Source organism: Squalius cephalus (assembly GCF_949319135.1).
Source record: "Squalius cephalus genome assembly, chromosome: 4".
Lineage (NCBI taxonomy): Eukaryota > Metazoa > Chordata > Actinopteri > Cypriniformes > Leuciscidae > Squalius > Squalius cephalus.
This window is the reverse complement of record NC_137125.1, coordinates 15,182,644-15,205,670: the sequence shown is the minus strand read 5'-3', so window position 1 is coordinate 15,205,670 and position 23,027 is coordinate 15,182,644. Positions and strand designations below refer to the sequence as shown.

At 41.3% G+C, this 23,027-nt stretch overlaps 1 protein-coding gene across 1 annotated transcript; it reads right to left on the bottom strand.

The window, feature by feature from the left end:
* Nucleotides 1-6,933: 6,933 nt before the first annotated feature.
* On the bottom strand, nt 6,934-20,182 carry LOC307156784 (uncharacterized protein). The gene is made up of 3 exons (XM_079868323.1): nt 20,120-20,182; nt 19,226-19,442; nt 6,934-8,691 (listed from the first exon to the last, which is right to left on the bottom strand). The coding sequence occupies exons 2-3, from the start codon at nt 19,380-19,382 to the stop codon at nt 7,286-7,288; spliced, it is 1,563 nt and encodes a 520-aa protein (XP_079724449.1). The 5' UTR covers nt 19,383-19,442; nt 20,120-20,182; the 3' UTR covers nt 6,934-7,285.
* Nucleotides 20,183-23,027: the final 2,845 nt, after the last annotated feature.

The window sequence follows — 23,027 nt, the reverse complement described above, 5'->3', positions numbered from 1 at the left end:
ATTTCGAATGACCTTTCTTCCTTTGGTGGCAACAAAGTTACCGAAGCAGCTCCATGGGAACCTAAAGTAAAGACGGAGGAGGAGTGAATCCATAACAACAGAGTCCCGGGGGACCAATGCCAATAAAACATCCGAATGCTAATAAGAGTTTGACGATCGTAACAAAACATGGAGTTACCATTTGCCAAAAAAGCACCAAAAACAGGCCTAGAGCTGAACTGTCATGGTAGAAACAAGACTGGAAGCAAGTGCAGGTTACTATGTTTATTAAACTCAGATGAAGCAAACACAGTCACAGATTCTCTGGTGGGCGGCGACTCAGGCTCGTGCAGGGACTAGATGGTCTGTGGTGCGCTGGTGCGGTGAAGTGAGAGTCCAATTCCCGGTGCTGGAGTGCGGTGAAAACTCAGTGACGGAAAACACGAACGGCAGGAAGACACGGCAAGACGAAACACTGAGACGGCAACTCCACGGGACCTCAAACAAACAATCCGACACTGGAACAGAGAATGGTGTGAGTATATGAAGGGAACGGGAATGAATTGCAGCTGTGAACAGTGATGGTGATGATAATGATTATCAGCTGGAGCGCTGACAGACACGTGAGCGGGACAACGCCCACTCACACATAAACAAACACAGACACGAGACGAAAAGGAAACAATGCATTCAACAACCGTGACAGTACCCCCTCCTCTAGGAACGCCTCCTGGCGTTCCCAGACTCCCTTACCTGTCGATTGTAATCATCGATAAGAGAGTGATCCAGGATGTCACGAGCCGGAACCCAACTTCTCTCCTCCGGACCGTAACCTTCCCAGTCCACCAGGTACTGGAATCCGCGTCCCCTCCGCCTAGAGTCCAGAATGCGACGGACCGAATAGGATGGTTCCCCATCTACGAGGCGCGGCGGTGGGGGAACCGGGGCAGGCGGATTAATACAGGAAAAAAAAACGGGCTTAATTTTGGACACGTGGAATACCGGATGAATTCTCCTGTACACTGGAGGGAGGTTGAGACGGACTGCCACCAGACTAACAATCTTGGTGACAGAAAACGGGCCAATGAATTTAGGAGCCAATTTATTAGATACGGAGCGGAGCGGAATGTTCTTGGTAGAAAGCCACACTTTGGAACCGACGACGTATACGGGAGGCCTAGACCGGTGGCGATCGGCTTTGGCCTTGGTGCGCGCCCGCACACGGAGGAGAGTCTCACGGGCTCTCGTCCATGTGTGGTGACACCTCTGGACGAAGGCGTGAGCGGAGGGGACCGCGACTTCGGATTCCAGACTAGGAAAAACCGGTGGCTGGTATCCTATACTACACTCAAAAGGAGATAGGCCCGTAGCTGACACTGGCAACGAATTGTGGGCGTACTCCACCATAGGCAGTTGTTGACTCCAGGAGGAAGGATTCCTGGCAGCCGTACATCGCAAGGTTCTCTCCAAGTCTTGGTTGGCTCTCTCAGTTTGACCATTGCTCTGGGGGTGAAACCCGGAAGACAGGCTGACCGTCGCCCCCAGCAACTTACAAAACTCTCGCCAAAATTTGGACACAAATTGGGGACCCCTGTCGGACACCACGTCTGTCGGGAGGCCATGTAACCGAAAGACGTGATTAACGACTGCAACCGCTGTCTCCTTGGCTGAGGGTAATTTGGGCACAAAGGGAACAAAGTGCGCTGCCTTCGAGAATCGGTCCACCACGGTTAAAACTACCGTGTTACCCTGGGAGGGTGGGAGGGCGGTAACAAAATCTAGTGCGATATGGGACCAGGGTCTCGAAGGCACCGACAGCGGTTGGAGTAACCCATCTGGGGGTCGATTGGACGACTTGCCAATGGCGCAAACTGAGCAAGCCAAAACAAAATTGTGAACATCGCGAGCCATAAGCGGCCACCAGAATCGTTGTTTGACCAAATAGAGGGTGCGACTAACTCCTGGATGACAGGCTAGACTAGAACAATGACCCCACCGAATAACGTCTGGACGTAGTTCCTCCGGCACAAATAAGCGGTTCGGTGGGCACCGGATCGGAGGCGTTACCCCTTCTAGAGCCTTCTTGACTCTCGATTCGACCTCCCATGTGAGCGTAGAGCAGGGCTCCAGACTGCGACCAAATGGTCGCATTTTGCGACCAAAATTTGAGAGTGTGCGACTAAATTTTACATCCAGTCGCACATGTGCGACCAGTAAATTTCATCTCGTTCATAGTGGGCGACAACCGACATCTGCGATGCTTTGTTTACGACATCACGACAAGAAGACTAGCATGTTTAATTTTTTAACGGTCCACCATGAAGGGTTCCGAGTGAATGAGTGTGTGCGCGCGAGTGAATGAGTGTGTGTGTGTGTGTGTGTGTGTGTGTGTGTGTGTGTGTGTGTGTGTGTGTGTGTGTGTGCGCCCGCGCGCGAGTGAGCGAGCGAGCGAGAGAGAGTGTGTGCGCGAGTGAGTGAGTGAGTGTGTGCGTGCGTTAGTCTATGTGCGTGTATGTGAGTGAGTGCGTGTGTACATGTGCGAGTGAATATGTGTGTGAGACGGCTCGAGATGACTGGTCGTAAAGCAATGTGTAGTCTGACAATGTTTCTTGTCCAGGACATGACAAGATTTTTAGGAGTCGAAATCGTGTAATCTGATACATTGACTACCGTAACATACAAAAAAATTGCGTATTCTGAACCAGGCATAACTATAACTATGGTATACTGTGGTTATGAAAGTAGCCTACACATCTTTTTACAGCACTTCAAAACTATATCCTATTAAAATGTTTGTTTTTTTAATGTGTCGACCAAAACATTTTTGTTCATCCTTTAAAGATTGTCTCTATTTATAAAACTGAAAGTTTCAAGAAGTAGGAAAACTCACACTTATTTTTTTTTAAAAAGAAGACTAAATTACCATTGTAAACAGCTGCTGAGGGTGCTTATTGGCTATTTTCACTCCCTAATATCTATTTTGTCACTCATTTTGCTTTTGAAATAATATTAAGACATTATGAAGGATAATAATTAAATTTAACTTTATCTATACACCTCAAATTTAGCTCAGTGCTTTGTCATCCCACAGTGCTACCAAATACTTTCTGTAGAACTTAGAGCCGCGGCCCTCAGATGTTAGTCTGGAGCCCTGTGATCTTAAAATAAAACTGCACCATAATTTCTGTACGTTAAATCTATTTATTATCAAAGCATTTGTCTGTAATAGTTATTTAGGGGGAAAATGTGAAGGTGTGCCCCTAAATTTTCTGCTTGCGCTCCTAAAATTTTAAGTCAGGGGCTACAGCGCTCCTAATAAAAAAAGTTAGTCTGGAGCCCTGTAGAGATAATTAGGGTCTCTGAAAAAATACGCTCGGGAGTAGGTGCGTGTTCGGATCGATCAAAAATACGCGACAAAGAATCGGGTTTGACGTTTTTGGAACCCGGACGATATGAGAGGGTAAATTCGAAACGGCCGAAAAAAAGTGCCCACCGAGCCTGCCTGGAGTTCAACCTTTTGGCGGATCTAATGTATTCCAGATTTTTATGATCGGTCCAGACGATAAAGGGTACCCCAGACCCTTCTAACCAGTGGCGCCACTCTTCCAAGGCTAACTTGACCGCCAACAACTCCCTGTTGCCAATGTCGTAATTTCGTTCAGCGGGTGATAAGCGATGAGATAAAAACGCGCATGGATGCATCTTGTCGTCTGAAGGAGAGCGTTGTGAAAGAACTGCGCCTACCCCCACCTCTGACGCGTCGACCTCCACCACAAACTGGCGTGACGGATCAGGGGCGATTAAGATGGGAGCCGAAACGAAGCGGCTCTTGAGGTTGGAAAAAGCAGTCTCGGCTGCTTCCGACCACCTGAACGCAGTTCTGGGGGAGGTCAAGGCAGTCAGAGGTGCGGCTAGTTGGCTAAAGTTGCGAATAAAACGCCGGTAGAAGTTGGCGAACCCCAGAAACCTCTGTAGGGCCTTACGGGAATCTGGGTTTGGCCACTCTACCACAGCCTTAACTTTGTCAGGATCCATACGCATACCCTCAGCCGACACGATGTGTCCTAAGAAAGGGACCGACTGTGCATGAAAAGCGCATTTCTCCGCCTTGACAAAAAGCCCATTCTCTAGCAACCTTTGGAGTACTCGTCGGACGTGCTGCACGTGTTCCTGGAGAGACGAGGAAAAAATCAGAATGTCATCCAGGTAAACATAAATAAACTGATCGATCATGTCTCGCAGCACGTCATTAACGAGTGCTTGGAAGACTGCGGGACTGTTGGACAAACCGAAAGGCATGACCAAGTATTCAAAGTGCCCCCTAGGGGTGTTGAAAGCAGTCTTCCATTCATCCCCCTTCCTGATACGGACCAAATGATAAGCATTACGTAAGTCCAGTTTTGTGAAGATGGACGCTCCCTGCAACCTCTCGAAGGCTGAAGACATCAACGGCAAAGGATAAGTATTCTTTACCGTGATGTTGTTCAACCCCCGGTAATCAATACAAGGTCGCAGCGACCCGTCCTTCTTCCCCACAAAAAAGAACCCCGCCCCCGCTGGAGATGAGGAAGGTTGGATGAACCCGGATGCTAGAGAATCAGAAATATATTTCTCCATAGCCTCCCTCTCCGGAACCGAGAGTGAATAAATCTTGCCTTTAGGCGGAGACTTACCTGGCAGTAAATCTATAGCACAGTCGTAGGGACGGTGCGGAGGGAGAGAAGCAGCCCTTGACTTACTGAACACTTCCCTCAGGTCACGGTACTCTGCGGGCACGTTTGATAAATCCACTGCTTCCTCCTGCAACACAGAAACAGAGACAACAGAACAGGCAGACACAAGACACGAACTATGACATTCAGTGCTCCAGGCTGATATAGTTCTACGTTTCCAGTCAATGCGAGGGTTGTGTTGGTTGAGCCAGGGGTGGCCCAAGACAATGGGGGTGTGATGGGAGTCCATGATGTAGAATGATATGATTTCTGCATGATTCCCTGAGGTGATGAGCGTGATGTTCTCGGTGGTCTGGGAGATCGCTGGTAGTGACTGTCCATTGAGTGCATGTACAGTGATTCTTTGGGGAAGTGTTCTGAGTGGGACTTGAAACTGTAGTGCAAAGGTGCGATCCATAAAATTACCTTCTGCCCCGGAGTCCACAAGTGCGGTGCAGTGGTGATCGTGGACAGACCATCTAAGTCTTACCGGGAGGATGGTGGATGTAGATGAGGACTTTTCGGCGGAGATCCCACCCGATAGTAGCCTCATGCTTACTATCGGGCTTGACCTTTTACCGGGCAGTTAACTGCAAAATGTCCCGCTCCCCCGCAGTACAGGCAAAGGCCTTGGGACCTCCGCCTCTCCCTCTCCTCCCGGGAAAGCCGAGCTCGACCCACCTGCATGGGCTCGGGATCGGAGGGACCGGCCGCGTCCATGCCACTGGACCGCTGGTGTTCCACCCCTCCACGAGGCAGGCTGGGTAGAGCGCGTGGTCCGACCCGGGCTAGTCGAGCGTCCACCCTCAGAGCCAGGTCTATAAGTCCGTTCAGTGAAGGGGGCAGGTCCAGGGCGTAGATCTCCCTCTGGACGCGGTCGGCCAGCCCATGCAGGAACCTATCCCACTGCGCTTCCTCGTTCCAGCGACACTCGGCCGCCAGGGTCTTGAACTCGATGGCATAGTCAGAAACCGAACGCTCCCCCTGGCGTAATTCTGACAAGACCCTGGCAGCCTCTCTTCCCGCGACCGCGCGGTCGAAGACCCGTCTCATCTCTGTAGAGAGGTCCTGGAACGAGGAACAGCATGGCTCTTGGTTTTCCCACACCGCCGTCCCCCACAGTGCCGCTTTCCCGGTCAGTAAGGTTAATACAAACGCCACTTTAGTCTCCTCTCTTTCGAAGGTCCGGGGCTGGAGTGCGAAATGCATACCGCATCGAGTCAAAAACGGCCGGCAAAAGTTAGGCTCACCGGAGTATGGCTCGGGAGTCGGAAGGCGGGGCTCGGACTGAGAGGCGGGCATCGGTGGTGTGGGGGGGACGGGCGGTGCGGCTGGCGCAGCGGGAGGTTGCAGCTGTTGAAATCGCTGGGTCAGCTCGGACACCTGCGTGACGAGAGCCTGAATCGCGCGCGCCGCTTCCCCTTGTTGACGGTCCTGTGCATCCATCCTCTGAATACTTGCGCGAACAAAGTCCTCCATTGTTGCCGCGGCGCCACCTGCTGCTTCCATGGTCGGGTCGGATTGTTCTGTCATGGTAGAAACAAGACTGGAAGCAAGTGCAGGTTACTATGTTTATTAAACTCAGATGAAGCAAACACAGTCACAGATTCTCTGGTGGGCGGCGACTCAGGCTCGTGCAGGGACTAGATGGTCTGTGGTGCGCTGGTGCGGTGAAGTGAGAGTCCAATTCCCGGTGCTGGAGTGCGGTGAAAACTCAGTGACGGAAAACACGAACGGCAGGAAGACACGGCAAGACGAAACACTGAGACGGCAACTCCACGGGACCTCAAACAAACAATCCGACACTGGAACAGAGAATGGTGTGAGTATATGAAGGGAACGGGAATGAATTGCAGCTGTGAACAGTGATGGTGATGATAATGATTATCAGCTGGAGCGCTGACAGACACGTGAGCGGGACAACGCCCACTCACACATAAACAAACACAGACACGAGACGAAAAGGAAACAATGCATTCAACAACCGTGACATGAACAGGTACATAATGCACATAAACAAACAAAGAAACTCCAAAGCCAGATGACATGCTGACAAACACGCAGGCGCCATCATATATCATAAATACTAAGGGATAAACAAGGAACTAAACAAGACAAGTGAAACCACAGAAACATGATTTGTAACTATAGACACAAATAGATAAGAAATGTGAACTGAAACAAAAGAACAGAAAATATATCTAAACAAGTCTCTACTAAGAAACTAAAAATACAGGAGGACTGTGACAAGTGCAAAGGAGATGGTCAGGTGTGGATGTACACAATGGGTGAATCACTTGTGCTGAACATTCCGGGCTGGAGTCGTAGAAGATGAGTATCTGATACAGGCCACATTTAAAAGTCATGTGAATAGACTAACACAGTAAAAAAAGACAACAAAACATTTTTTATGGAAAATCAGATATGTGAATATAGCCATCATTTCACACAGATACATATTTACTGGTTCCATTTTAAAGTGCAGAGCCTCAGTTCTGCATGCCTTTTCAGGTGTATCTGTAAGCATGATGACAAGAGAAACGTTTTTGAAATGGCTCCTTCTTTGAACCTTGTCACACTGATAAACACAGCAATTAATTTCCAGAATGAGTTTGCAAATGCAGTTTCAGGTTTTTTTGAAATGGGAAACTCTTCTCACATTGAAGACATGGGAACTTTTCTCTTGTGTGAGTTATTACATGATTCTTATGGTATTTCCTATTTGTGAAACTCTTTCCACACTGACGACAACTAAATTCTTTCGAGTGAATCCTCATGTGGCACTTAAGGTTATCTTTATATCTGAAACTCTTTTCACATTGAGCACATTTGAATGGCTTCTCTCCAGTGTGAATTCTCATGTGGTAATTAAGAGTTAATTTACGTCTGAAACTCTTTGTACACAGATTGCATGCAAATGGCTTTTCTCCAGTGTGAATATTCATGTGTTCCCTAAGGCCTTGTTCCCGTGTGAAGCCATTCCCGCACAGAGTGCAGGTGTAAGGCTTCCCTCCAGTGTGAATTCTCATGTGGGCATTAAGTTTTCCTTTTCTAGTAAAACTCGCTCCACACAGTTTGCAGATGCAAGGCTTCTCTACAGTGTGAATTCTCATGTGCCTGGTGAGGGTTCTTTTCCAAGTGTAAGTCTTTTCGCAATGTTGGCAGGTGTAAGGCTTCTCTCCAGTGTGAATTCTCATGTGGGCATTAAGGCTTTCTTTGCGAGTGTAAGTCTTTTTGCACTGTTGGCAGGTGTAAGGCTTCCCTCCAGTGTGAATTCTCATGTGGGCATTAAGGCTTTCTTTTCGAGTGTAAGTTTTTTCGCACTGTTGGCAGGTGTAAGGCTTCTCTCCAGTGTGAATTCTCATGTGGACTTTAAGGCTTTCTTTTCGAGTGAAACTCTTTCCACACTGTTTGCAGGTATAAGGCTTCTCTCCAGTATGAATTCTCATGTGAGCTTTAAGGTTTCCTTTTCCACTAAAACTCTGTCCACACTGTTTGCAGGTGAAAATACTCTCTCCAGTGTGAATTCTCATGTGGACTATAAGGCTTCCTTGTTGACTGAAACTCTTTCCACACTGTTGGCAAGTGTAAGGCTTCTCTCCAGTATGAATTCTCATGTGAGCTTTAAGGTTTCCTTTATGTCTGAGACTCTTTCCACACTGTTGGCAGGTGTACGGCTTCTCCACAGTGTGTATTTTCTTGTGGGCTATAAAGTTTCCTTTTTCAGTGAAACTCATTCCACACTGTTGGCAGGTGAAAGGCTTTTCTCCAGTGTGAATTCTCAGGTGGACATTAAGGTTTCCTTTATGTCTGAAACTCTTTCCACACTGTTGGCAGGTGAAATTGCTTCTAGGTCCTGTCTTTTGAGCTCTTTTTTGTGAGGAAGTCTTTTTAGCCGGTGTCAATCTTTTTCCAGTCATGAAATAATGTTTATCATAATGTTCTTTCTCTTCTTCCCTTTCATTAAGTTTATGACTCACTTCTTTCAGTGCCATCGAGTCTAGGGCCAGAAAAAAAAAAGACAATCTAATTTAGACATTTAAAGCATCAAAACCAAGAAAATGTATGCTCTATACCCTATTCTATCCTACACTGTCTTGCAGAGTTAAGTTTCATTGCTAATCAAATACACCTGACTGTAATTTTCAAGCAGTCCTGAAGACTAAAGACATTGTGGGATTGGGTTAAATTTGCATGCGAGTTTGGTCCTAGAGGGTCACTATTTTAGTTTAGCTCCATCCTTGATCAGAGTTGCCCATTCCATATATAGATCTTCCTCAATACACCAGTGGTTTTAAAACCGGGACCTAGGATCCTACCACTGCACATTTTGCCCCTTATTCATCACATTAAGATCAACAGCTTGTTAGGAGAGAGCTGACATTGGAGGAATTTGTAGCTTTAAATCACTAACTACAATTCCTGGTTATCAATAAGGTGAGAATCGGACCCGTTATAAACCTAAATATAGGGCCCTATAATTTCCGCGATCACGGAATCGCGGACGGAATCGCGGAATTGGCAAATTAACGCGGAATCTAGTGTCAACGCGAAATTTCGCGGAATTTTACATATTTGGAATAAAAATCTGTTTTTGTGTGGGAGAAAAACGTATGTCTCAGGAAAATCCATGGGAAAATCGCATATTACTGAAAGAACAAGCAGAGAGAGGCCCGGTCGCACGCGCGTCTTCAAACTGTCTTGCTCTCTCTCACTCCGTCGCGCGCAGCGCGCGCGTCTTCAAACTGTCTTGCTCTCTCTCACTCCCTCGCGCTTATTGATCTAAATCAATTGAGAATTGACACAATGGTAAAAGATCGGAAGAACATAGTTTCACGTGGAGCATTCGGATATTTTTTTCCTGAATTAGGCTACCGCTGGGTGTGAATTGTGCAAAAAAAAACTTTTTTACCTTCTTCTCTGAAAAGCGTTCCGCCCATTCAGCTGACATAAAAAACACTTTCAATAAACTAAACAAAACCTATCCAATGATGAAATGTTTTCTGTGTTGACAAATCTTGCGCGAGGTCCTAACTGCCGGGATAATAATCACACAACGCGTACAAGTCTGCTATTGATACGTCCGATTCGCGAACTAATGACTCCTTTGAACCGATTCACTTTAATGAATGGATGAACATCTGATCTGTCCAACACTGAATCGGTTCGGTGTATAACAAAATCGGTAACACTTTACAATAAGGTTCCATTTATTAAACTCTAGTTAACTAGATCAGTTAACATTAACTATTAATAAACTGCACTTCTACAGCATTTATTCATCTTTATTAATGTTAATTTCACCATTTAGTAGCCTACATTATTTAAATGAAAAGTTGTATTTGTTAACATTAGTTAGCTTAATGCACTGTGTGAAGTAACATAATAAAAATACAGGGTTAGGGTTAACTAAGATTAATAAATACAGTAACAAATGTATTGCTCGTGGTTCATGTTAGTTAGCCTATACATTCACTAATGTAAACAAACCAAACCACATTTAACACCTCTTAAAATGAGAATTTTGTTTGTTACCTCAATAAATTTAGGGTCATTCCTATTTTATTTGTGTACATTTTAATCATTAACATTAAAAACTCTTTTTTTTACGACTAAAATAAAGGTAAAGGGTAAAAAAAACTGAATTCCCAAAAATTAAAACGGAAAAAACGGAATTTGCAAAAATTAAAACGGAAAAAATGGAATTTGGGAAAAAATAAAACAGAATTTGGGAAAAAATAAAACGGATTTTATAGGGCCCTATAAATATACTCGAGTGAATGAAATTAATTGAAAAGTGTACTATTCAAATAGTAGTAGAATATGTTTGCTGTCGTAATGATGACAGTAGCGCACACAAAAGTAGTAGCTGTTCCGTGCTCTGGTGCATTTTGCGGAGCAATCACTAGAGGTCGACTGATATCGGCCGATTTTTTTGCATTTTGAACATAATCGGCATCGGCCAATATCCAAGTGTATCAAGCCGATTATAAGGCAGGCGCATCTGTGGGCAGCCTAGTGTTGTTGTTGTTGTGGAACACGCGTTCAACACACGCTGCGCCTAGAGTCATTCTCCAGCAGAGTGAGCAGACCTCATCCAATGCCAAAGGAAGGAGCTAAGTTCCTTGGAGAAAACTCCTTTATATTTTAATTAAAAACTTTTGATATGTTACTGCCAACTTAGAGAAAAAACATGAATAGGCGACATGACGTTCGGCTACTTTGAAATTGATAGCGTAGTTGCGGTTGCATTAGCACAGCAGAAGGGTTGCTATCATGTCACAATAAGTAAGCAAGAATTTACAGACAGTGAATCTAAGACTTTTATTTGTTCTGTTTGTGTGTCTTATATTTGAGAGGGTTGCCACTCAATGCAGAGAAATAAGTAATAAAAAAAGAGACCAACTATATGCTAGTGAAGGACTGGCTTTGCTTTGCTAGCGTCGTTGTCGCTAGGGTTGGGTAGCTACAGACAGACCCGGAGCTAATACGGCACTGGAGCCTTAACGACCGTTATTTACCGGACCGAATATCAAGGCGCATTTCTGTGCTTCATTTCAGTGCTACTGTTATGTCTGTGCTTCTCTTGGATGCTCTGAAAACGGACGTTAGAATAACAGAAACATCGCTTCGCTGCACTTGACACTAGTCAGCAGTTAACTTCAGCTACTAGCTAACGGAATGCTAGATTAAACACAGTTAAAATGCTGGCCAAACAGTAGTGTAATGTGTGACTGTATTTCACTGTAGACTAGGGGTGGAACAGTACATGTATTCGTATTGAACCGAAACGGTACATGCGTCACGGTTCGTGTATAAATTTCCATGGAAAATATACGCTATAAAAATAAATAAAACTTGCGTGCAAAGTAATGCGGAACTACTGTTAGATACGCCGGTTCTTTAGGGACACATAATCTGTAGCTCTGCTTTAGCTCCAGCTGCGATGTAGCTGCTAAAGATTGCAATGCTGGAATATGTTGTGTGTGTGTGTGTGAGAGAGAGAGAGAGAGAGAGAGAGAGAGAGAGAGGCGCGGGCGCGATCGAAAAGTCGCGTGTGTTTAAAGTCGCAAAGTGTTTACTTATATTTGTGTGCAAACGCGCGCGTGTGTGTGTGTGTGTGAGGCGCGGGCGCGATTGAACAGTGGAAACATAAAAACATACTCCGTCATTTTGTTTATCAGGACATCATTCAAACTGCAAAGTGTTTAGTAATTAAAATGTTAAGGAAACCAAATATATTCATCTGAAATGTAGCAAATTAATTTTCAATTCATTCAGGTACAATTACCAAACATATCTCAAGGTCTTTTTGTCTTTTGTACAAGTGCATATTGCTAAAAAGTGTTCAATAAATGTTTTTGTTGAGAAATTTTGTCTATCTTAAGTAATTATTTGTGTTACATTTTATCTTTCAAATAGAGGTTAAAAACAAGCACATAATCGGCTAAATATCGGCCAAAATAAATCGGCAGCATTTATCGGCCATCGGCCGACCCGGATTTCAAAAGATTGGCATCGGCCTGTCTTTTGACTACACACTAGTCACACTAGTCAAACAAACCAGACTTAGGGGGTCAAACGTGCTCGGGCACGGTTCAGATCGCCTAGTGTAAGTACATCCATTCCATCTTCCCTCTCCCTGGACACTTCCTCCAGCTCTTCCGGGGGGACACCGAGGCGTTCCCAGGCCAGCCGGGAGACATAGTCTCTCCAGCGTGACCTAGGTCTTCCCCGGGGTCTCCTCCCAGTGGGACGCGCCCGGAACACCTTCCCGGGAAGGCGTCCAGGAGGCATCCGAAACAGATGCCCGAGCCACCTCAGCTGACCCCTCTCGATGTGGAGGAGCAGCGGCTCTACTCTGAGCTCCTCCTGAGTGACCGAGCTTCTCACCCTATCTCTAAGGGATCGCCCAGCCACCCTGCGGAGTAAGTACATCCTTTATGTTTTATTTGATTTTGATAAAAAGTTTTAATATAAAAAATCTTTATCATCCAGGAACAGTGGTTCTTAACTCTTTCCCGTCCAATGATGAGATTATCACTCATTTATGACACAATGCTCTCCTGCCATTGACGAAAGTGAAAATCAATAAAAATGCTGGTGGTGGATGGCAACTTAAATAAAAAAACAAAAAAAAAACTCTGACAGTGTAAGAATAAATGCTTATGAGATGTGCTTCAGCAAAGAATAGGAATGTAATAAACACTCTAGATCAGGTGTGGCCAGTGTCGGTCCTGGAGAGCCAAAATCCTGAAGTTTTGCTCCAACCCCTGATAAAAACTCACCTGTCTGTAGCTTTCTAGTAACCCTCAAGACCTCGATTAGCTTGTTCAGGTGTTTTTGACAAGGTTTTGAGAAAAACTCTTCAGGACTGTGGCTCTCCAGAACTGATGTTGGCCACCCCTGCACTAGATGTCCTGTTCCTGGAAATCTACCTTTCCTGCAGAGTTCAGCTCCAACCCTGATAAAACACACCAGAAGCAGTGAATTAAAGGTCCCATGGCATGGATTATTTAATCATGTTTCCTGGGGTGCCTTTATAATGTTAGTATGTTTTTTCATCAAAAATTGTCAGAATATGCCATGGCTTGGTCCATAAACCTTCCCTTTATGCAGACGATTTATTATTGTACGTCTCCGACCCCATAGCTTCTTTCCCCCATATACTATCTGTTCTAGAACAGTTTGGCTGCCTATCAGGGTACAAGTTAAAACTTTCAAAAAAGCCAGTTTTTTTTTTTATTGTTAACCATTTGGCTAAATCTCTTCCTCATTCTTCATTCCCCTTTAAATTAGCCTTGGATGGGTTTAAATATCTGGGGATATTTATCACCGGTTCCCTTAAAGACTTGTTTTTTAAGAACTTTACACCACTTTTGGAAAAATGCAAGTCAGATATTGCTAGGTGGAGTTCCTTTCCCTTTCTGAAATAAGTCGTGCAAACCAAATTAAAATGGTTATCCTGACAAAGTTTTTGTATCTTTTCCAGCATCTTCCAGAGTCCAGACTCCATTAATAAATCCTTTTTTGCTAATTTAGATCAGCAATTGAATGGATTCCTTTGAAATAACAAACCAGCTTGCATCAGGAAGTCAGTTCTTCAGCTTCCCAAATCTGAAGGGGGTTTAGCACTGCCAAATTTGAGATACTACTTTTCGGCATGTAACATCTATAAATTTCTATATTGGGTTGGCCTTAAAAGTTGTGCCTCTAGTCCGCCCTGGGTGCATATAGAGATATCTTCCTCTCGTTATTTACTTTCTAATATCTGCTCCCAGCTTCCCCTTGGGGGTACACAAAATCGAGCAAGATTTGGCATCAGTTCAGAAAACAATTTGGGTCTACATAGAGCATCGATTCATATGCTAATTTCAAATAATCATTTATTTTCCCCGTCCCTTTCAGACAGCTTCTTTGATATTTGGGCAGCTAAGAGTCTCTCTACTCTAAACGACCTGTATGAAAACGAAGTCTTCTCCTCTTATATACTGTTTTGTGGCTCTTTAATGTGTCTGACAGATCGCTGTAGAGCATCAGTTAAAGCTGCTCGTGAACCAATCATCACTTCCTTCTAGTTCATTTATAGCATCAAATAAACATGAATGAACATGGGAAGGATTGTTGTTTTAACCGCGGAAAGACGTCAGTGCACTCCGTTATTCATGTTCAAATCCTCCCATGTTAATCTGCTATCTCTCCTGACTGCTTTGTCAGACAAAATGGCGGATGGCGGATTATGATTGGTTAGATCGCCTGTCAATCAAGCTCCCTGCGAAGGGAGCTACATCGGTTGGTGACACCCCTTTGGAAATGAATTATCTACATAGCTTCGCCAGACCCTACACTCAGTTTCAACTGAGAAGGGTCTGGTTTTAACCAGGCTGCCATTTTCCCAATCGTCCACCCGAATCAATTGATTCAGTTCTCACCTTCGACTCTGGTCAAAGACAACTGATTTCAACCATTTATGGTAAAATAATCTCCAATTGACTCCCTTAAACTAATCTGGAAGCAAGATTTGGGCATTGACATTTCCGTTGACCAGTGAAAAAACATTCTCAGTTTAGTTCACTCTTCATCTATTTGTGATAGACATGCCATAATACAATGTGAAGTGCTTCACAGAGCTCATTTCACTAATGCCAGACTGGCTAAATTGTTTCCTAACAGAAGTGATGCCTGTAACAGATGCAGACAATCCCCAGCCGATTATCTTCACATGTTCTGGTCATGCCCGGTGCTATCAGACTATTGGTCCAACATTTTCAGAACTCTCTCACAGGCCCTCAATGACACTTTTGTCCCTAATTCCTTGACTGTCATGTTCGGCCTTTCCCCAATCACATGTATACCAGCTACAGCGAACTGCGTCATTGCCTTTACTACTTTGCTGGCCAGGCGTGCCATCCTCCTTAAATGGAAGCATCACATGTCGATTGGATAAGAGAGGTACTGCAATGCATCCACCTTGAAAATTTTTTATTATCTACTTGTGAGTGCTACGGGTGGCCTTAGGGGTTGATGGGTGGGGGTCTATATTGCTGTGTGGAACTGTTCTGTTGATTTTCTTTTTCTTTCAGACACCTTGTTTCATTTTACATCTGTTGTAACACCCTTTATATGTCTGCAGAAAACGTAATAAATTTTTTTTTGTCAGAATTTAGAAATAAAAGGCATTTTTCCAAGCCTGATTTTAGCCTCTGATTTGAACGTTCTGTTTGAAGGGTGTGTTTGCTGCTCTCACTAATGCTTTCACCAATGCAAACATGAGGTAAGTACAGTAAGATCTTCGTTGTGCAGTTTAACAGCATCATTGTTTTCATAACAAGTTTTGGCAAATGTCCAGATAAACTCGTGTTGTGTGATTGAAAGCTTGGCTGATTGGAAAGGGATTGTTCTTTGATCGCTTTCTGTATACATTTTAATCACAGTTTAAATAAGATTATTTTCTTATACAAGAATGCATGAAGTTGATCGTTTAGTCACTGGCTTGATTTACTAATACATAAACAGTATTGAATGACTTTGAGAGAGAAGATAATCTGTCTGAACTTGAACAATTAAACATCAGAAATTGTTGCTTGGTAGCTCAATCGATTTATTTTCAGATATTCAGCAAGGTCAGCTCTGTTTTGGCCCAAGTTGAGGAAACAGTCGTCGGTGAAATGTTTGGACCATACAAAACTTTGGTAAATTATGCCAGCGCCTTTCCAGAGAAAAAAAAAATAACTCACTGGTTCTTCAGAGGCTCGGATAAAGGAACTAAAAAAATACTTGTTTTCATTTGTACATTCAAACACTGAGCAACTGCCATGCTTCGCTCGTTTGCAAGCCATGATGTCTCTCGAGGAAAAAACAATATCGTGCTCGCGCAGCTCATTTTCTCATGGGTGGGCCAAATTCTCTGGGCAGGTAAAGCAGAGAAAGGGAAGGTTACCTTTCCCCGTATGACGACATATCGGGAATTGAGTAGGTTGACTCGGATTTAAAAGCGTGCACCGCGACTATGAAAAGCCATAATCAATAGAGCTCCGAAATTACGATTCACCATGGCAATCACCTGTCAAAAAGACGTCTGCTGCTTCCAAGTCAATACGCAAGTAGCAAAAAGGAACAAGGCAAGTAGAATGAAAATTCAGTAATATAAAGACAGCAGGCTACGACACCTTTCTGACTTGTGTACGGATTCTTTATAGTTATGATCTTTTGCACTTTAATCTATTTGAAACATTTGTTTACTTTATACATTTTGTGTATTCTTTAAAAGTAGACCACTGTTGTTTAAGGTTCTTTTTGTTATATTGTAGAAATACTTAAGCCCTATTCGGACCGGATTGGCTTAAATCTACAATATGTAAAAAAAAATTGCTAGGGGTTGCTAACCTCTTACAATAACAAAGGCATAGGTTGATGACGGAGTGATAAGCGGAATGATGGGACTTTTCGTCATGCTGAAGGATCTAATAATGTTTATAGATGATGAATACATTGATGTTTTTAACATGACTGTGGTATGAAGCAGGGCATGATTGCTAATAAGAGACAGATTTCAGCGCCACATGCGAGTCCCGCGGATATACATACCCGAATGTGCATCTCAGTAATCATCACTGACAATGTCAGTAAAGATTACGGCGACTTTTACCTTCTGTATAAAGGTCCAAAAAAAATACCTTGGGTAATACCAGAGACAATTTATATGAGACATGCCACTTCCTCAATCCTCAATACAACTATATAAGGAAAACCCGTAACGGCAAAGATGGCGGTTGTATGCACATGTCCCGCCCCTCCCGCTGGAAAGCCAATCCTCTGCTTTTAACAGTCAGCAGCTGACCACTAAGGAGCGAATGTAGAGTGACGTGACATAACTGCCATATTCAACCTGTGCTTTCGCGCTGTGGCTGGCGCTGAGCCAAAGACGGACGCGCTCAGCGCTTTTCATAGGCTTTATCACAACTGTTCAGTGTTTTTAACCACATAATGTTTATTTTAGGTTTCAGACATTTAAATACATGTAATTGTTTACGTGCTGGCACAACACCGGCATTCTGGATAGAGACGAAAATGAAGTTGGTGTCGTGAACGTGAACGTGAACCCTTGCGCATGCGTAGTAAAAGTATAACCTGTGGGGAAAAAGGCGTTTTAAACCTTATTTTGGGGCAAAGTCATCAAACTTTTTCAGCGATTTTTATCATATTTTACTGCTGTTTCTATACATGCAGTTTTTATGTCCCGGTGACCAGTGAAAGTGCAGTTCTGACTCTCTGCCCATTCATTTAGATAGGAGCCTGGTCTTGTTAGTCCGAAATAGCTGCCCGGAGGCGTTGCCAAGATGGCGGCCGAGTGGCACGACTTTAGGATCCCTGGGGTACCCCTTTTCTAACCCGAATATTTGGTCATGTAAACGCATATCGGCATATCCCCATCAAAAGGAACATTGATTTGTGTTCTGCGCATGTTCTCTTCGCAAGGAATCTTGGTCTTTTGAGTAGAGACGGCGCATACAGAAACCCGCGTGCAGTATACCGGAAGTAAAGAAGAAGTAGAGGTAAACATGGCGAGACGCAGCACAGCAACACACTTTTGGAGCGCAGGAGGAAAGCGCAAACAAAGGCGATCGCTATCTGCCCCGAACTATTCATTATCCGCGTGCTGCTGCTGTTGTTGTTGTCTTTGGATACAGGAAGAAGAATCGGAAATGACGCATATTGCGTCTTAAGGTTGTCCGTACGTCCAGACGCTAACCCTGCGTCGCCGTTTACACCGGGATATTACCAATTGATTACAAATTCCATGTATACAGGAGTAACTCTCTCTACTCACGCATGTAAACGGGTTATTCTGAATGTTTCAGAAACCCAAATAGTGACCTTAACCTGACCATAACCCAATATGGTCGGGTTAACCCAATATTTGACAGCTTGTAAACGTAGTCACTGTTATAGATTATATATCTGTTTGCGCACGTGATATCAGGAAACAACGTAATACAGGAAGATGACGGCGGTGCATAAAACCAAGTTACCCCTCCCACTTCTGCCAGTTTTTCTAAGATTTCTTATCACTTGTGAATTGGCAATTATTATTACAGACGTCCTTTGGTAAAATTACATTACTCCATCTACCCTTGCAAAACTAATCCCGTCCCGCTCACATAGGGCTTAATTTATCTACCCTGTAAAGCCTGAAATAATTATTAATAGTCAGAAAATCTTTTCTTTTTTTTTTCTTTTAAAATGGAACATTTTTTTACCTTTTGACAAAATATAAAAGAAAAAAGTTTGTCATATATTTAATATCCCAGGTTTTTATGGCCCATGATATGCTGAAAATATGAATGGAAGGTCAATTGTTAGGCTATATTTTAAAACACAAAGCAATGCAATAGGCCTACATAATGATTGAGAGATGAACAAATAAATGATACATATTTGATACATAGGCTATAAAAAAATTGATTGATACCTTTAAAATATACAAAATTTTCTAAAGGGGGAGCATAGACCCCTCTAGAGGACCTGACAACCCCAGTTTCACAAAATCACAAAATCCTGTTCAATAATTTTTTTTTTTTTTTTTTTTTTTTTGGTGTTACATTTGAAATAAAATGTTGAAATTATATTTTTAAGTTAATATCACTGTTCTCCTTTTAGAAATTGCAGAACCCAATAGTTCTTGAGGTCAGAAAAGTAATAAAATGGTTAGAAGAATGTTGACTGTTGTGTATTTTCACCGAAACTAGACATTTTAGGCCGCAAAAATCAGTCAGTTTGGGATTAAACAAAATCCCTCCAGTTCAGTATGATACTATAGAAGTACAATGATACATTTTACAGAATATTTAAATTTTATACAGACTTTTTCATTGCTCTCTATTCAGAAGTAGATATTGGGTTAAATGTTAAACAGAATAATTATTTTGTTTAGGCTACTTCTGTATTAATCTCTGTGTGATTATACTTCTGCTATATTCTCCATTTTTGTAGAGTTGGGACATTTTAATAAAGATGAAATGAGTGAAACCAACCTGTTTGTTCCTCAGTTTCTTCATGTTTGACTCTAAATGTTTCTTCAATCCCCATGTCTTCAATCTCCTCTTTGATAAACGCCATCTTTATGTCTTCAATCTCCTCTTTAATAAACGCCATCTTTATGTCTTCAGTCTCCTCTTTAATAAACGCCATCTTTATAATAGTCACGTGGATCTCAGTCGCTTCACCAGGAGTTTTTTCTGTGTGTTTGTCCTGTTTAAGATGAGAATTAACAGAAAGAAAATACATCCACACGTCTCAATCAGCTGTAGTTCAGTAGTTCAGTTCACTGGTAAGAGAGTCAGTCAGAAAGAGAGTTAATGGACTTAAATCTGATTAGAGTATAAAAACACTCAAAACTAACTCTGCAAACTACTATAAAAACACAAACTACTGGCACTTCACATTTAGATATTTATGATCTACATTTTAGCCAATATTTAAATGATTACACTTTCATGAAAACATTAGCAGTTGGTTTTGTTAAAGCATACTAGTCATTACACATGTTTAAGTGTTTGTTGTTCTCGTTCATGTGTCGTGATTCAAACTATTCGAATCTGAATCATTTCGCAAAGTATTTGATTCAATTGACTCGGAGTATCGAAAAGCTCGGTTTCTCCATCACTACTGACCAGTGACTGAATTCGTGTTTATGATAAACTGATTCACGATAGAGGGAGTGAAATGAGACTTAAGTTTACTGTTTCTCATGTGTGGATGCGCTTTACTCACAAAAATATCCTTCATTAAAGTCAGATAAAGCCTTACAATGTTAATCAATAATAAATAACTAATTTCAAATCGTTTAAAAAAAATAAAGTAAACAAATAACAAATAGGCTACTGCACGGTTTCTATCGATTTAAACATTAAATTCTTGAAACAAACCTTTCTTTAGTCGAATCCCAACAGATGAGTGAGCGCAGCGCAGCCTTATGACGTCATGTCACTGCACCAAATTAAAAGTCCTGAGGGTTGTTCCATAAAACAAGATTAGAATACAAGCCAGGCTTATTTCGGTTAGTCAGACTTATTGTCGGTGGATTCTGTTTCATAAAGCAAACTTAAAATAGTTCAAACTCAGTTACCCTGGCAACTTATGCTGGGAAACTAGCCTGGTCCAGGGCAGGCTAACTGTCAGGCTAAGCCTCAGCTGTTACACAGATCCTCTAACACTGACCAACAAGAACACAATGATATTACCACTGACACTCTCTCATACCATTATTGGACTTTATTAACCACTATTAGTCCAAAAATAAATACACAGTATACAGAAAATCAGCTTAAATAAGGCTACAATGATAAATTAGACATATATATATATATATATATGAGAGAGAGAGAGAGAGAGAGAGATTTAGATATATAGATAGATAAACACAATATATATACTAGTACAGGTTTTCTTTTTTTTACTGGCTGAATGTTTTGTGCCCAAGATTTAATTAGATTGTTTTAAAGATTTATGAATACATTTATCTCTGGTTTTGTTTGTCAGCTGTAGTACATGTTTATGATTCGAAGAACATTAGAACACAATCTAAAAAAAAAGCTTTTTAAAGCAGAAGTTAAAATCACAAAATTAAAAATAAATAATTATAAAAGCACAGTATACATTTTAACTGGTAAGATGAATCTGAGCTTAGTAATTGACTGTATATTAGCCTACATTTGATTTACCCCATTACAATAGTCCCTTTAAATACACTTGTAGTAGGGCTGTCAAACGATTAATCGCGATTAATCGCATCCAAAATAAAAGTTTGTGTTTACATAATATATGTGTGTGTATGGAGTATAATTATTTTCTATATATAAATACATACACATGCATATATATTTAAGAAAAATTTGTTATTTATATATAAAATATTTATATATAATATAAATATATATACACAGTATATACATGCAAATATTTCTTAAATATATACATGCATGTGTGTGTATTTATATATAGAAAATAATTATACACCGTACACACACGTATATTATGTAAAAACAAACTTTCATTTTGGATGCGATTAATCGCGATTAATTGTTTGACAGCCCTAACTTGTAGGTTTAAAATTCTAAATAAGGCACCTCTAATGTCCAAATAACAAATATTTTAGCATATAATATTATGTACTTTACTATGTCTTTCAATTCAAACACATTTAACACAATTATACAAATGGACAGTTCCTTTAAAGACCTTTAAAGAATCATATTTTCCCTCAATAAATATTCCTTATTTTTCCTTCTACTTTTTTTCTTTTGTGATAATACCCACCAACACATAGCCTAAAAAAAACACATAAACAATAACCAAAAAGTACATAGTTAGACACTTTTACATATGATTTAAGGGGAAAAAGACAAAAAACAATAAATAAATATTAATAAAAATTTAACATTCACATATTTATATCAAACTCTTATAATGACACATAATTCCTAATAGTTATTCAAGTAATATTATTTAAATATCAAATATTCAATATTAAATAAGTCAATAAATAAAATAACAAATAACTAGAAATAAAAGGGAGGGAGGGTTATATAAAAATGTAGTTAATGTAGGCTAATATATATTCCTTTATTTTATGGAATATTCTTTGATTTTAGAGTTGCACATATCTTTTCAAAATGTATACATTTGCTCTTAATTTCATGTTATCCTCTCCAGTGTACTTTAGAAACTAAATCTAACCACTCATTTAAAACTGGGGATTCTTGCTTTCTCCAAAAAATTATTGCATTAAAAGCTGTAATTCTCAGCATTCTAAATAAGTAGGCCTATGTATCATCTTTATTAAGTAGCATAGGTCCTATACCCAAAACTATATTTTGTATCTTTATATATTTAGTTTCTTAAAAAAAAATCTTCCCTGAATTAGGCTACTTCTGTTAAAAAAAAAATTATTAGAAGTATAAAATATATGAGTGTAATGAGCTAGAAGTTCACTGCAACTTATCCAACATCCTAAAGATAAATTATTATAATTAGAAGATATTTCTGGTGTTATAAAATATCGCATATTAATTTTCCAAGCAAAATGTATATTTTAGTCAAAATTATTGCGCTCCTATATGGCACGCATGTGCGCAGTAGCGCTCGTTCAATATGAAGATTAGCAGCAAAATGGATATATTTGCATGACTTTCTAACATTTACAGATGGAGAATATAACTGTAAAATGTAAGTTTTGCACTGAGGGAAAAAAGAACATGTCACAAACGCATAAAACAGCACAAAATATACGCTGTTTGATGGTGGATCGATTTGATCCACGATCGACCTCTAGGGCTGCTTCAGAAACGCGTGCACACGCAATTATCTAGACTAGATAAACCTGGATCAAATTAGTGATATTGTGTGAACTTCAATTACCTTTTATGGAACCACTTTAGCCCCAACTTATTTGTTAGGCTCATTCAAGTCCGGTTTTGGAGTTTAATCCCCGCTTTTCTAAGCGTCTTTTATGGAACAACCCTCTGTTCACACTCTGCTGTCTAAAATCACAAACGTGCATTGAAATGTACTATTTTTTACCAGATAATCCCTGCATTAAAATTGTTACAAATGTGATGAAAACAAACATGCTAAAAAGAGTGTATGAGTTCATAAAGCAGAGTTAATGTGTCCGAATTGAATACAGATGAGTCTGTGTGTTTTTAACAAATTTGGAAAATATGGACATATTTAATTTGAGTGTAAAAACAATTGGTTAGTTATACAATAGGTTAAATTTTTTTTTTTTTTTTTTTTTTTGCAAGTTCATGCTATGTATTGATTCAAATTCGGGGT